At 35.6% G+C, this 14,758-nt stretch overlaps 1 protein-coding gene across 4 annotated transcripts in view; it reads right to left on the minus strand.

Annotated features, from left to right (window-relative positions):
* Nucleotides 1-14,758, minus strand: part of STYX (serine/threonine/tyrosine interacting protein) — a 103,177-nt gene that overhangs the window by 58,557 nt on the left and 29,862 nt on the right. For 3 of the 4 annotated variants that reach the window (XM_027552964.1, XM_027552965.1, XM_027552962.1), the window contains exons 5-9: nt 11,660-11,720; nt 11,229-11,265; nt 10,757-10,796; nt 10,615-10,665; nt 8,875-8,947 (exon numbers count right to left, since the gene is read on the minus strand). In XM_027552964.1, coding sequence (XP_027408765.1) covers nt 8,875-8,947; nt 10,615-10,665; nt 10,757-10,796; nt 11,229-11,265; nt 11,660-11,720 — 262 coding nt within the window. The remainder of the gene's footprint in view (nt 1-8,874; nt 8,948-10,614; nt 10,666-10,756; nt 10,797-11,228; nt 11,266-11,659; nt 11,721-14,758) is intronic. The other variant, XM_027552963.1, reaches the window with a different exon arrangement.

Consider the following 14,758-nt stretch of genomic DNA (forward strand, 5'->3'; position numbering starts at 1 on the left):
CTATACAAGTAAGCAACAGTTCCTCTTCCAGTTGTTCAGACTAAAAGGCTTAGAATCATCCCAGTCTCTCTTCTCCAATCCAACAGCAAATTCTGTAAGCTATACTGTCAAGTAAATCCAGAATCTGATCTCTTTTCATCAACAATCACCTCTGTCTAAATCCGTATTCTCTCCTAACTCCCATCACTCCATAGCCTCGTAATTTATGTACTTGCTTCTGCCCTAACCCCAACAACCCTTACAGTATATATACATGGTATACTACATTTAACACAGATGACCCAGTTTATTCCTTCACTTAAAAGTCAAAGGCCTTATTTATAATGGCCTATAAATGCCTATCACGTGGCCCCTTACCTCCCAGGTTTAAATCTATTATTACTATTCATTTGCTCACTCTGTTCCAGCTATACTGACCTCCTCACACTTCTTGAAAATACTAGGCATACTCCCATCTCAAGGCACTTGCACATATTCCTTCTATCTAGAATGCTTTCCCCCAAGTACCGAAATAGCTCATTCTCTTAATTTCTTCAGGTCTTTGGTCAAATAACATTTTTGCAATAAGGCCTTTTCTTATCACCTTTCAAAAATGCAATTAATGTCTCACTTCTTTATATGACCTTAACGGCTCTCTTATTTTCCTCTGTGACCTATTACCATATGATCTACTACTTTTGTGTTGTTGTAGTTTAGTCATTCCGTCTGACTCTTTGTGACCCAATGGACTGAAGCCCACCAGGCTCCTCTGTCCATGGGATTTCTCTGGCAAGGATACTGCCATTTTCTTCTCCATAACCTCCTATATTTTAGTTTGCTGCTACTAAGTCGCTTCAGTCACGTCCGACTCTGTGCGACCCCATAGATGGCAGCCCACTAGGTTGGTTTACTGTCTAATTCATTAAAATAAGTTTTATGAAGTCAGGGATTTGTCTGTTTTGTTCTCTGCTTTACTGCCACTGCTTATAACAATGTCAAATAAACATCTGATGAAACAACAAAGCATGGGAATGGAAAGAAAAGCTTGCCAAAAATCAAGCCAAAAGACAAAAAAACAAAGTTGAAAATAAATACAGAGAAAATGGTAGATATGGAAGAAAAAAAGAAAACAATATAAAATATGTCTCTGGGAGAAAAAAACAGGCAAGTGAAAAAGAACAACAATAGCCAAATACGTATTAGAAGAAAACTTTCTGTAATAAGGGAAGATGTGAATCTCTAAGTGGTAAGGGCATATTATGACTAAAAGGAAATTAATATAGAACAATCAAAAAGATATACTTAATAAAGCATCCTATGCTCATCCAGAAAACAGCTCCTCCTTCCAATCAAGTCTTCTAAGAGGGAAGAATTTTAAAAATTAAGCTCCCTTCAGACTTCTCTAGGACAATTATTCAATGTTAGGTCTGTGTAGAAACTCATAAGAGAAAAAGTATTAAAATTTTTTTAATCTAGCCAAGTGCCATTCAAACATAAACACAACAGAGCTTCCCTGGTGGTCCAGTGATTAAGACTCCATACTTCCACTGCAGACGGCATGGGTTTGATCCCTGGTCAGGCAACTAAGATCCCACATGCCATGCAGTGTGGCCAAAACAAACATAAGAGCAAGAGAAAAACATTTTCCAAAAATGCTAGGACTTAAGTTTCGAAGAACTCTTCTTGAAAATAATGTTCAAACTCCAGGAGTTGAATAAGGAGGCTAAAATCCTACTTAAATATAGAACTCAGCATGAACAATGAGAAAATGCGGTTATAGCATAGAATGCAAATATTATAATTTGTAACAATGTAGAAAAAGTAAAAGCCGGGAAATGTAACAGGACATAGTTTAAGTGGATGATCCTATATTGCTAAGTAAAAAGAGGTACCATATTTAAATATTTTTAAAAGTGTAAGCGGTATCTCCTAGAAGAACTAAGATTAGTATCAACAAAATAGGTTGTGGAGGGGAAGGAGGAAAGTAGAGGTATATAAATTTTTATCTTTTACACTGGAAATCCATTGATAGTTATTTAAATGTGATAACTCAAGGAACATATGTATATACTATAAAGTTCGATTGTGCCCATTAAGTAAACAACTTATAAATTTAAAAGTATCAAAAGAATACAAACAAAAAATTCATCAATTTATAGTGAAAAGTTCAAAAAAGATGTATTTTAAGAGAAAGCATGATATGAAAATAAAATGACAGACAAAAGTGTATGTCATTTTTAGTACAAAAAAGTGGGATAAATTCACCTATTAAAGAAAAATATGAGTAAAAAATCAAAATAACAAAATCCAGCCATAGGGCACATACAAGAAATGCATGTAAAACAAAGCGATTTAGAAAGGTGGAAAGAAAAGCAATGAAGAAACTCACAAGACAAATGCAAACAAAAAAGGATCACAATATTAAGGTTAATTTCAAAGTAAAATAACTGGACAATAAACATATAACTACAATGAAGATCTAACTTGAATTTTATCTATGAAATAATGCAGCACTAAAATTGGCAAAGAAACTAGAGGAATTAAAGAAGTAAACAGAAACAGAACAAAGGGAGTTTCAGTTCACCTCTAAGCCCCCAAAAGATGAAGTGAACAAATACAATGTACCCTCTGTATCCATGAATGCAGAACCCACAGATACACAGAACTGACTGTACTATGCAATTTTACATGAGATTTGGAATCCATGGTGAGGGAGTGTGTATGGCCCTGGAACCAATTCCTCACGGATATAGAAGGATGACTGCAGACTGAATTTTATGCCCTGAAAACAGAGAATATATCTTCTTTTCCAATAGTCATAATAACAACTGTTTATTACACCACAAAGAAAACATTTAAAATTTAGTTATATGATTTATGAAAAAAACTCTCAAACGTGAAGTAAAAATAAAATCAAAAGTGAAATGACAGAATATCAAGTTATAACAAGAATAAAAACATTACATAGCAAAATTTATAGAGGATATGTAGAATCAGTTCAGTTCAGTTCAGTCGCTCAGTCGTGTCCGACTCTTTGTGACCCCATGAATCACAGCACGCCAGGCCTCCCTGTCCATCACCAACTCCCGGAGTCCACCCAAACCCATGTCCATCGAGTCAGTGATGCCATCCAGCCATCTCATCCTCTGTTGTTCCCTTCTCCTCCGGCCCCCAATCCCTCCCAGCATCAGAGTCTTTTCCAATGAGTCATATGGCTAAAGAAATGCTAAGAGGATAATTTACAGTCTTGAATTCTTATAGCTCAAGACCCGAGTTTGACCCCTGGGTTGGGAGGATATCCTGGAGAAGGGACTGGCTACCCACTCCAGTATTCTTGTCTGGAGAATCTCAAGAACAGAGGGATATATAGTCCGTGGGGTCACAAAGAGTCAGAGATGACTGAGCGACTAAGCATGCAACTGAGAAAATCCACAAAAGAATAACAGCAGCAGCAGCAAAAACAACAAAAACCTAAGGAAAGCACAAAGCAAGAAGAAATTCAAATACAGAAATTATATAAACAAACCAGATAAAGGGGAAAAAGAAAGCACTGATATACAAAATTAGAAAAAAAGAATGAAAAAAATAACCAAAGAAATTAGAAGATATCAAAAAATGCAAAACATTATTTTCCTCAATTTTATCTCAAATCCAGTGAAATTATATAGAAGATTATGAAATCATCCAAAGTGACCTAAACAGGCTATGAAAATCAGACCTAGCCATTAACCAAATGAAGAAAGCTGTCCAAGAATTGGTTCACCCTCAAAATATATGAATGAATGTAATAATGAATAACTGAATTAAATTGAAAAAATCAAGGTCCAGTGATTTCACAGGTACTATATTTCAAACATTAAGAAGCAGGTAACTCCAATCTAATTTAAACTGTTCTAGAGCAAATAAAGAGAAAGCAAGTTTTCATTTTAAACATGAGAAAAATGTGACAGACACTCTAACCAGAAGATGGTAGTACAGAAAAAAAAAATTACAAACCAGTATAACTTATTCAACTAATTCCAAAATCTTAAAAAAAAAAAAAAAAAAATTTGACAAACAGAATCTAGCAACACATTAATGGAATATAGTCTACCATAGCAAAGTGAGATTCATTTGTGAATCAAAATGATTCAAAATTAACAAGTTTAGCATCAGATCAGATCAGATCAGTCGCTCAGTCGTGTCCGACCCTTTGCGATCCCATGAATTGCAGCATGCCAGGCCTCCCTGTCCATCACCAACTCCCAGAGTTCACCGAACTCATGTCCATCGAGTCAGTGATGCCATCCAGCCATCTCATCCTCTCTGGTCCCCTTCTCCTCTTGCCCCCAATCCCTCCCAGCATCAGAGACTTTTCCAATGAGTCAACTCTTCGCATGAGGTGGCCAAAGTACTGGAGTTTCAGCTTTAGCATCATTCCTTCCAAAGAAATCCCAGGGCTGATCTCCTTCAGAATGGACTGGTTGGATCTCCTTGCAGTCCAAGGGACTCTCAAGAGTCTTCTCCAACACCACAGTTCAAAAGCATCAATTCTTCAGTGCTCAGCCTTCTTCACAGTCCAACTCTCACATCCATACGTGACCACAGGAAAAACCATAGCCTTGACTAGACGAACCTTTGTTGGCAAAGTAACGTCTCTGCTTTTCAATATGCTATCTAGGTTGGTCATAACTTTCCTTCCAAGGAGTAAGAGTCTTTTAATTTCATGGCTGCAGTCACCATCTGCAGTGATTTTGGAGCCCAGAAAAGTAAAGTCTGACACTGTTTCCCCATCTATTTCCCTTGAAGTGATGGGACTGGATGCCATGATCTTCGTCTTCTGAATGTTGAGCTTTAAGCCAACTTTTTCAGTCTCCACTTTCACTTTCATCAAGAGGTTTTTTAGTTCCTCTTCACTTTCTGCCATAAGGGTGGTGTCATCTGCATATCTGAGGTTATTGATATTTCTCCCGGCAATCTTGATTCCGGCTTGTGTTTCTTCCAGTCCAGCATTTCTCATGATGTACTCTGCATAGAAGTTAAATAAGCAGGGTGACAATATACGGCCTTGATGTACTCCTTTTCCTATTTGGAACCAGTCTGTTGTTCCATGTCCAGTTCTAACTGTTGCTTCCTGACCTGCATACAAATTTCTCAAGAGGCAGGTCAGGTGGTCTGGTATTCCCATCTCTTTCAGAATTTTCCACAGTTTGTTGTGATCCACACAGTCAAAGGCTTTGGCATAGTCAATAAAGCAGAAATAGATGTTTTTCTGGAACTCTCTTGCTTTTTCCATGATCCAGTGGATGTTGGCAATTTGATCTCTGGTTCCTCTGCCTTTTCTAAAACCAGCTTGAACATCAGGAAGTTCACAGTTCACGTATTGCTGAAGCCTGGCTTGGAGAATTTTGAGCATTACTTTACTAGCGTGTGAGATGAGTGCAACTGTGCGGTAGTTTGAGCATTCTTTGGCATTGCCTTTCTTTGGGATTGGAATGAAAACTGACCTTTCCCAGTCCTGTGGCCACTGCTGAGTTTTCCAAATTTGCTGGCATATTGAGTGCAGCATTTTCACAGCATCATCTTTCAGGATTTGGAATAGTTCAACTGGAATTCTATCACCTCCACTAGCTTTGTTCGTAGTGATGCTTTCTAAGGCACACTTGACTTCACATTCCAGGATGTCTGGCTCTAGGTCAGTGATCACACCATTGTGATTATCTGGGTCATGAAGATCTTTTTTGTACAGTTTTTCTGTGTATTCTTGCCATCTCTTCTTAATATCTTCTGCTTCTGTTAGGTCCATACCATTTCTGTCCTTTATCGAGCCCATCTTTGCATGAAATGTTCCTTTGGTATCTCTAATTTTCTTGAAGAGATCTCTAGTCTTTCCCATTCTGTTGTTTTCCTCTATTTCTTTGCATTGATCACTGAAGAAGGCTTTCTTATCTCTTCTTGCTATTCTTTGGAACTCTGCATTCAGATGTTTATATCTTTCCTTTTCTCCTTTGCTTTTCACTTCTCCTCTTTTCACAGCTATTTGTAAGGCCTCCCCAGACAGCCATTTTGCTTTTTTGCATTTCTTTTCCATGGGGATGGTCTTGATCCCTGTCTCCTGTATAATGTCACGAACCTCATTCCATAGTTCATCAGGCACTCTATCTATCAGATCTAGGCCCTTAAATCTATTTCTCACTTGCACTGTATAATCAGAAGGGATTTGATTTAGGTCATACCTGAATGGTCTAGGTCTAGCATTATGTGATTCAGTTCACCATATTAATGACTTAAAGGACCGAAACTAGAGTCATTTCATAAAAAAATGTTTTAAGTTAAAAATCAGTATCTATTCCTGATAAAAAATCTTTTAAATATGCACAAGCAAATACTCACTGAAACACACACAGTGCAATAATAAAAGCAATGAAATTGAAATCAAGAATAAAGTAAGTATGAATATCACACCACTATTACTTATCCAATTGTTGTGATACAATGACCATCAAGTGAGAAAGAAAAAAAATTAGAAAAGAGGCAAAATTATTATGATTTGAAGATGAAAATGGAGGATAATCAACTGGAAAATTCTTTAAATTTGGTCCTAGAGTTTAGTAAGGTTGCCAATTAAAAACATAAACAGCTTTCCTATAAAAAAAAAATAAGCAATTAGAAAACACACTAGAAAGATACTTGAAAAAACAATTTTAATTATAATGGAGTAAAAGAAAATAGCTAGGAATAAATTTCATAAGAAAAACATATATTTTATACAAGGAAAACTTTAAAACACTAAAGGACACAGAAATTGACTTGAATAAATGGAACATACTCTTAGAAACATACTCTTTGAAAAATTTAAAGGTGTCAATTCTTTCTGCACCCTTTCCAGTAAAGATCACACCACAAAATATGTGTTAAGAACTTGCCAGGAAATTTTCGGAAAGAACATTAATGAGGAAATCTTGATTAAATTACTTAATATAAGTAATACAGACTACTTACAAATATTATAGCATTTAAAACTTTGATACAAAGGCAGCAATAAGCAGATCAATGGAACAAAATACAAAGTCAGAAACAGACTCGTGTGGATTTAAAATTTGGTATATAATAAAAATGGCATTTCAAATCATTGGCTGTGCTGTGCTTAAGTTGCTCAGTCGTGTCCAACTCTTTGCGATCCCATGCACTGTACGTAGCTCACCAGGCTCCTCTGTCCATGGAGAGTCTCCAGGCAAGAACACTGGAGTGGGTTGCCATGCCCTCCCCCAGGGGATCTTCCCAACCCAGGGAGCAAACTCAAGTCTCCTGCACTGCAGGTGGATTCTTTATTATCTGAGCCACGAGGGAAGCCTTCAAATCACTGGCTACAGATAAATTTTCTACAAAGAATCCTTATAAACCAATGAGAAAAGACCAACAACATGTTAGAAAAATGGGCAAACTACAAGCAGCTGCCACTTTTACCACCATGACAACAATGGTCCAAAAGTTTCATGAAACTTGCTGTTGGTATTGACTAGGTATGGGTAAGTAGGTACTCTTTGTTTCCTGGAGTCTTTTTAAAGGCAATTTAGCAACATCAACTTTCAAATGCCCTCTGACCCAGCAATTCCACTCTGATCAATTATCTTAGAGGTACATTCACACATGTAAACAAAGATACACCTATTAGGACATTCTTTCCAATGTTGTTTAAAATCATGAAAGACTGGAAACAACTTAAAGCTCCATGTATAAGCATGCTATGCTATGCTAAGTCGCTTCAGTCGTGTCCAACTCTGTGCGACCCCATAGATGGCAGCCCACCAGGCTCCGTCATCCCTGGGATTCTCCAAGCAAGAATACTGGAGTGGGTTGCCATTTCCTTCTCCAGTGCATGAAGAGAAAAGTGAAAGTGAAGTCGCTCAGTCGTGTCCAACTCTTAGTGACCCCATGGACTGCAGCCCACCAGGCTCCTCCGTCCATGGGATTTTCCAGGCAAGAGTACTGGAGTGGGGTGCCATTGCCTTCTCCAATGTATGAGGAACTGGTCACATAAAACTGTGATATACACACACACACACACACAAATATTATTAAGGTAGAGCTATATATAATCTTCAAGATACACTATTAAGGAGACTTACTTTTCAAGTATTCTTCTTAAGCATTACTGAATTTTTATATTTTTAATCATGACTATTTTTCTCTTTTTAAAATGAAATAAAAACTAAAAGTGAATTAAAAATAAAAACAAAGTAAATTAAGTTTGGTAACTAACACATTTTGTAGCGCTCTTGATATTTCAATGTAAGATTTATTCCTGCATAACTGGATGCAATCAGCCAGAGCACATTCTTTGACTTATGATTTTTCATCTTGGAAAAAATTAATAAGATAATTCACAGTTTTATTTTCTTTTTAGTGTATCTTCTACACATCATCAAAGTGTGAAAGAACATGGAGAAGATAAAGCATATAAAATAGAAAAAGCTGCTATATGTAACACACTTGGAACCAAAATTTTCTTATGCTCTGTATGTAATCAAAATAGAGGGAAAATGGAAGACACGTCTAAGATCAACTATTTTACTTTAGATTTAACAATGTGGTTTTAATCCTTTTTTTCTTGTCAATGGCAGCTTAAAAAAAATACTTTTAAATAGATTTAAACTTGAACAAAGAAATTAGTCAGATTATGGCAATTTTTAAGTATTTACCAAGTACTACAACTAAATCATATGAATACAAGCTTTTAATTATCATACTTTCTGACTGCCTTATTGGAGAAGGAAATGGCAACCCACTCCAGTGTTCTTGCCTGGAGAATCCCAGGTTCGGTGGAGCCTGGTGGGGTCGCACAGGGTCGGACACGACTGAAGCAACTGAGCAGCAGCAGCTGACTGCCTTAAAGAGGAAAAATAGAGAAGTTACCTGAAGTTGATGGACAAATCCAGCATTAGGATTAATACAAAATCTTCTTTCTTGAACATAAGCAAACGCATCTCTGAAAACAAAAAAATAGGAAAACTAAGGCGGTAATATTATTTCATGAATTAATCTCAATTTTTCCAGAATTTATCTAAAGTAGGAACTTACCTAACAATTTACCTAAAACAGAAAATCATAATCAGACAGCTTGTACTACAGAGAGGTAGTGAACTGCAGTGGGAAAATCCTTTGCTCCCCAGCTGTGTTCTAGGGGATACTTTTCAACTTCTCTAAGTTTATTTTTTTCATGTGTAAATTGGGGATCATAACAATTCCTATCTTTAAGCACTACTATGAATATGGAAGATAGTAAGTATAACATATCATGTATAGCATGTGTCACACACACTCCATGTTCAGATTTTATTACTGGTTAAATTAGAAACATATGGACTCCCTTGTGTTGTTGAGATAAAAGTGTCCAGCAGTGTATCTGGCATCTGGCAGAGACCCAATAAATTAAGTTATTATTTGCTGACATGGCACCAAATAATAAAAAATATATATAAAACAAAATCTACCAAGCATTAATCTTTTCAATGAAATAAACACAAAACATTTGTATTCAAATAATATTTAAGAACACCTTTAAGCAAATTTTTCCATTATAAATTTAAGATAAAAATACCAAATGAAATAAAAGATTTGAACGTCCACTATGTGTCAGGCATGTGGATCCAATGTTGAACACAGCTCAAATGGACAAGGTTAACGGAGTACACAGCATAAGAACGGAAGGTTTATACAAACATGTCATGTGAAGTTTCACTGGCCACATTTAGAATTATTAAGGATCAGAAACCTCTGAGAGCTTTTTAGGGTAAGGTGAAATATGATTTATCTTTTGAAACAATCATTTTGACTGCAGTGTGAAGAACAGAACAGACTAGAGAAAGAAAGAAAACACAAGACCACTAAGATAACTACTGGAAGAGCTTGTATTAGGGAGATTAAATAATGAAACATGACTAGAGCTTGATTAGGGAGATTCAATAATGAGAAAGAGCCAGAATCAAGGAAAATTTTAGGACATAAAACAGAATTTGGTAATGGATCAGTCTGGGACATGAGTGCAAGAGTATCAATGACTACAGTAGATTGGTAACCTGTACAAGACACTCTAAGAAAGGAAATACTGTACATTGGCCAGCTTTGTTTTAGGGTGAAAAGCACATTAGCCTCTCTCTCCCTTTCGTCTATGCAATATGCTTGGAAAAGATGATTTTGCGTAAAACAAATAATAAATTGTGAATAGACAATAAAACAATTCTTAAGCAATTTTTCACCCAACTACTGTTAAAGGAAAACATAATAAATTAACCTTTTTAACAAAGAAAGCAATTACATCTTTGTCTAATAAGAATTTTAAAACTTAGATAAACCAATTTCCTAGTAGTAAGCAAGCAGTTTTCCATGGGTTACTCCAACTGTAATTATCTTGGGTTTTTAAAATAATAAGAGAACTAGCTTCATAAAGTAACAAAATAGCCTAAGTGGATCTATACAAGGTAGACCAGCTACAGAGGTTAAGAGACTAACCACAGGATAAAAGGGACTGATTAATCAACCATAACTAGATGACAAAAATCAAGAGATTATTAACTTCCAGTGCCCAAATGTCTCCATTAAGCTTCATTTTAATGAGAATTTAAACTTTGGCTAGGTTTCAGAATACTTTCTTACCTGTACTTCATTCCAAATGTTTCCATAATGTATGCAATAACAAAGGCAGCACTAAAGAGGGGGAAAATATTTTAGAAAAAAAACAGAAAACATACTCATTAATTAAATGCTGGAGAAAGAAAGATTATTGCTAACATCATACCTCCTGGAGATCCCCGCATTCCCATGGACAAGAACTTTTCCTGAAAAACAAGAAATAGTTATTCTGATAGAAAGATACCTGATGCAGCAGCTAAAATATACTGAAACCATGTATCATACCACAGTAAAATAAATCTTATCTTAAGCATTTTATGTATTCTGTATACACAACTTGGATACTTACTAATTTTCAAATCCTTGAATTTATTTATATTAACTGTGTGGAGATTACAATAGACTTTTAGATTAAAAAGATTTAAAGCTGACAATATGAAAATAGTTCTATAGAGATATTTAAGAAAGTCTATCCAAATGAAGTAAGTTTTGGGAAATTTGGAAAGTCTATTATATATAATTATAATTTTCATATTCATTTAAGACTAAATGAATTTAGTCTTAAATAACTAAAAATTAACTATAATGAATAATTTCCTAAAAATAAACATAAGTTAAATGAAAGAAAAATTACTTACCTCCACTTTGTAAGCTCTCATCAATAAATTCTTTTGTCTGAAGGAAAGACAGTGTGTTATAATAAAATATATGGAGTAACATAAGCATAAAATACAAACATATATACACAAAACAAAATATACTGAAAATATTTTCCTGCTTATTTGAATAAAAATTACCTTGCATCAAAAATTTCCAAAATGCCACAAATACCATTATTATAAGTTTAAATATTTTGCATTTAAGAAATCTGAAATATAATTTCTCAAATATTTTGAGATCATAAAAAAGATTTTTAAAATAGTCAATTTTCTTTAAAATACAATCCCACAATTTTCAGACATTACAAGTAATAGCAGAATAGGAGAAAATCATGTCCCATTAAGTTTTAAAACCACAATTAAGAAAGCAAATCATAAATATTAAATGATATTAAAATATTGTTACCTACCATGGGGAAAAAACGTATTATATTTTCAACCGGATTATCTGCAATATCCAAGACTAAATATCTGAAAATAGAATATTGTGTGATTAAGCACACTTTCAGATAAAACTCTTCATATATAAAAAAATACAAAAATTTCTTGACAACCATGAAAGTAACTTTCAAAATATCATATTCCCAAGGACCAAGCCATATATTTTATAATGCTTGAAGGCACAGCATTTAAAGCCCTAAATAACAGTTAACACATTAACATTTCTCTGATATCTTACATATAAAAAAAAATCTATCTTCTTAAAATAGAAAAATCATAAATGGTAAGAAATTTTCCTCTAGATCAGAGTAGACCTAGAAAATAAAGACAAAAATTACCTATTTTCTCCTCTTTGTTATTCTTCCATTTCTAGCAACTTCCCTAAGACTAGAAGAGTTTTCTTTGGATGGCCCTGCCACCCTTCCTCACAACCCTACAGAGGACAATTCAGAGACACACCAAAGCCTGACAGAGAAAAAACTGACAGAAATAGAATGCAGCAGTCTGACAGAGCCGTGAGTCAAACATTCATTGTCTGAACTAACCTACAACAGAGGACAACTAACCTGTCCTCAAATTTTACACTTGAAAAACATTTAAAATAAGTCATTTCAATATACAAGCCTTACTTTTGTGAAAAACTGCCATTTCTGGAAATCTGCTGGCAGTTCAATGGTTAGGACTCAGTGCTTTCACTGTCAGGGACAGGGACAGGGACAGGGACAGTTCCCCTGGTCGGGGAACTAAGATCCTGCAAGCCTTGTCATACAGCCTCAACAACTGCTCCCCTCACCCCACCCCCAACCAAAAAACAAAGAAAACTTTCATTTCTAACCCATCCAAGACCATCTGTTTATTAACACAACTTAGTTAAGTAATTGAGTTATAAAATCAAAATGTAAAGTCAATATTGCTTTAATAATTACTTTGGTGGTAGCAACTTCAATAAACTCAGGACTTATCACAGAGAAGCTATACCCAGGACGTTTTGGCACTAACAACAAAAATTAGAAAGGTATAGTATGGCATTTTAAAATATAACATTGTCATTTTCTTTAATATATACAAGTCTAAATGTGTGTATACATGATGTGCATGCAAGCGTGCACTATAAGCTGCTTCAGTCGTGTTCAACTCTTTGCCACCCTATGGACTGTAGCCCACCAGGCTCCTCTATCCATGGGGATTCTCCAGGCAAGGATACTAGAGTGGGTTGCCATGCCCTTCTCCAGGGGACCTTCCTGACCCAGGGATCGAACCTGTGTCTCCTATGTCTCCTGCATTAGCAGGTGGATTCTTTACCACTAGTGCCACCTGGGAAGCCCGTGTATACATGAAACACACACATAACACAAAAAATTTAGAAGGAAATTTAACAAAATGTTAATGTCAAGCTCCTCTGGGTTGTGGAATTATGGCTGGGTTTTTAAATATTTCTCTTGGTGTTATTCTGTATTTTCATAAATATGTATAAAGAACAAGTGTATCTTCTGCAATTGGAAAAAATTCAATCTATTTCATTTTAGATACATGCAACCCCTTTTTAAAACTAATTTTCTTTAACTGAAAAATGTGTATGCACAGTAAAAAATTCTAACAGCATAAAGATATCTGCAATGAAAACTAGGTTTCCCTACCATCCCAGACCCTAAATTTCCCTTCCCAGAAATAACCACTGTCAAGTTTCTAGTCTGTCAGTCCAGAAGTTTCCTATACAAGAATAATGCCTAATGTACTGCACATACTTTAAACACTTGGAGAGTACACATGTGGCTCTGCATCTTGTTTCCTTCATGCAATAAATTGTAAAGATTAGTCTATATCAGCACATACACAAATATTCCATTCTTTTGCCTGACTACATAGTCTATTATGTATTCACAAAATATATTTTAAGAGTATTTTACACTGAGGGACATTCAGGTTGCTTTCATTTTTACAAAAATAAAGCAGAACATTAAAAGATTTCTAACATATACGGTTTTATACTAATACTTCTAGAATGATATCCAAAGAAGAGTTAACAGTACCTGCCTGCTAGCCAGGGATAAATTAGGTAGCTGGGTTTAGGGAAGGAAAGAAACCTTTCTTCTCATACCTTTTTGACCCTTTGGTCTTTGTATCATGTGTAATATATGCTTTGTTTTTTAAGTGAAGCCAAAATAAAGAACATTAAAAACCATCAGATGCTCAACCTCATCATTTTAAGATAAATGTGAAAGGCAAACTAAAACTACACAACACAATTTTTACTCCAGGAGATCACAAAGCTGAAGGGCAATTTACTCCAGATGCAGGGCTAACCAAGAGAGACGGGTCATAGTGAAGAGTGAAGAGTTCTGACAAAATGTGGTCCACCGGAGGAGGAAAAGGTAAACCACTCCAGTGTTTCTGTCAGAAGAACCCCACGGACACTATGAAAAGACAAAAAGATATGACACCGGAAGACGAGCCTCCAGGTTGGAAGGTGTCCAATATGTTACTAGGGAAGAGCAGAGGGCAATTACTAATAGCTCCAGAAAGAATAAAGTGCCTGGGCCAAAGTGGAAATGACACTCAGTTGTGGATGTGTCTGGTAGTGAAAGTGAAGTCCAATGCCATAAGGAACAATACTGCATAGGAACCTGGAATATTAGGTCCATCCATCAAGGTAAACTGGACACAGTCAAGCAGGAGATGGCAAGATTGAACACTGACATCTTAGGAATCAGTGAACTAAAATGGACTGGAATGGGTGAATTTAATTCAGATGATCATTATATCAACTACTATGAGCAAGAATTCCTTAGAAGAAATGAAGTAGTCCTCAAAGCCAAAAAAGAGTTCAAACTGCAGTACTTGGGTACAACCTCAAAAATGACAGAATGATCCTGCTTCGTCCCCAAGGCAAGCCATTCAACATCAGTCATCCAAATCGATGCCCCAACCAACTGATATTGAATAAGCTGAAGACAATCAGTTCTACAAAGACCTGGAACACTTCCTAGAACTAACACCAAAAAATGATGTCCTTTTCACCATAAGGGACTGGAATACAAAAGTAGGGAATCAAGAGATACCCAGAATAA

The sequence above is a fragment of the Bos indicus x Bos taurus genome, chromosome 10 (assembly GCF_003369695.1).
Source record: "Bos indicus x Bos taurus breed Angus x Brahman F1 hybrid chromosome 10, Bos_hybrid_MaternalHap_v2.0, whole genome shotgun sequence".
NCBI classification, from domain to species: domain Eukaryota; kingdom Metazoa; phylum Chordata; class Mammalia; order Artiodactyla; family Bovidae; genus Bos; species Bos indicus x Bos taurus.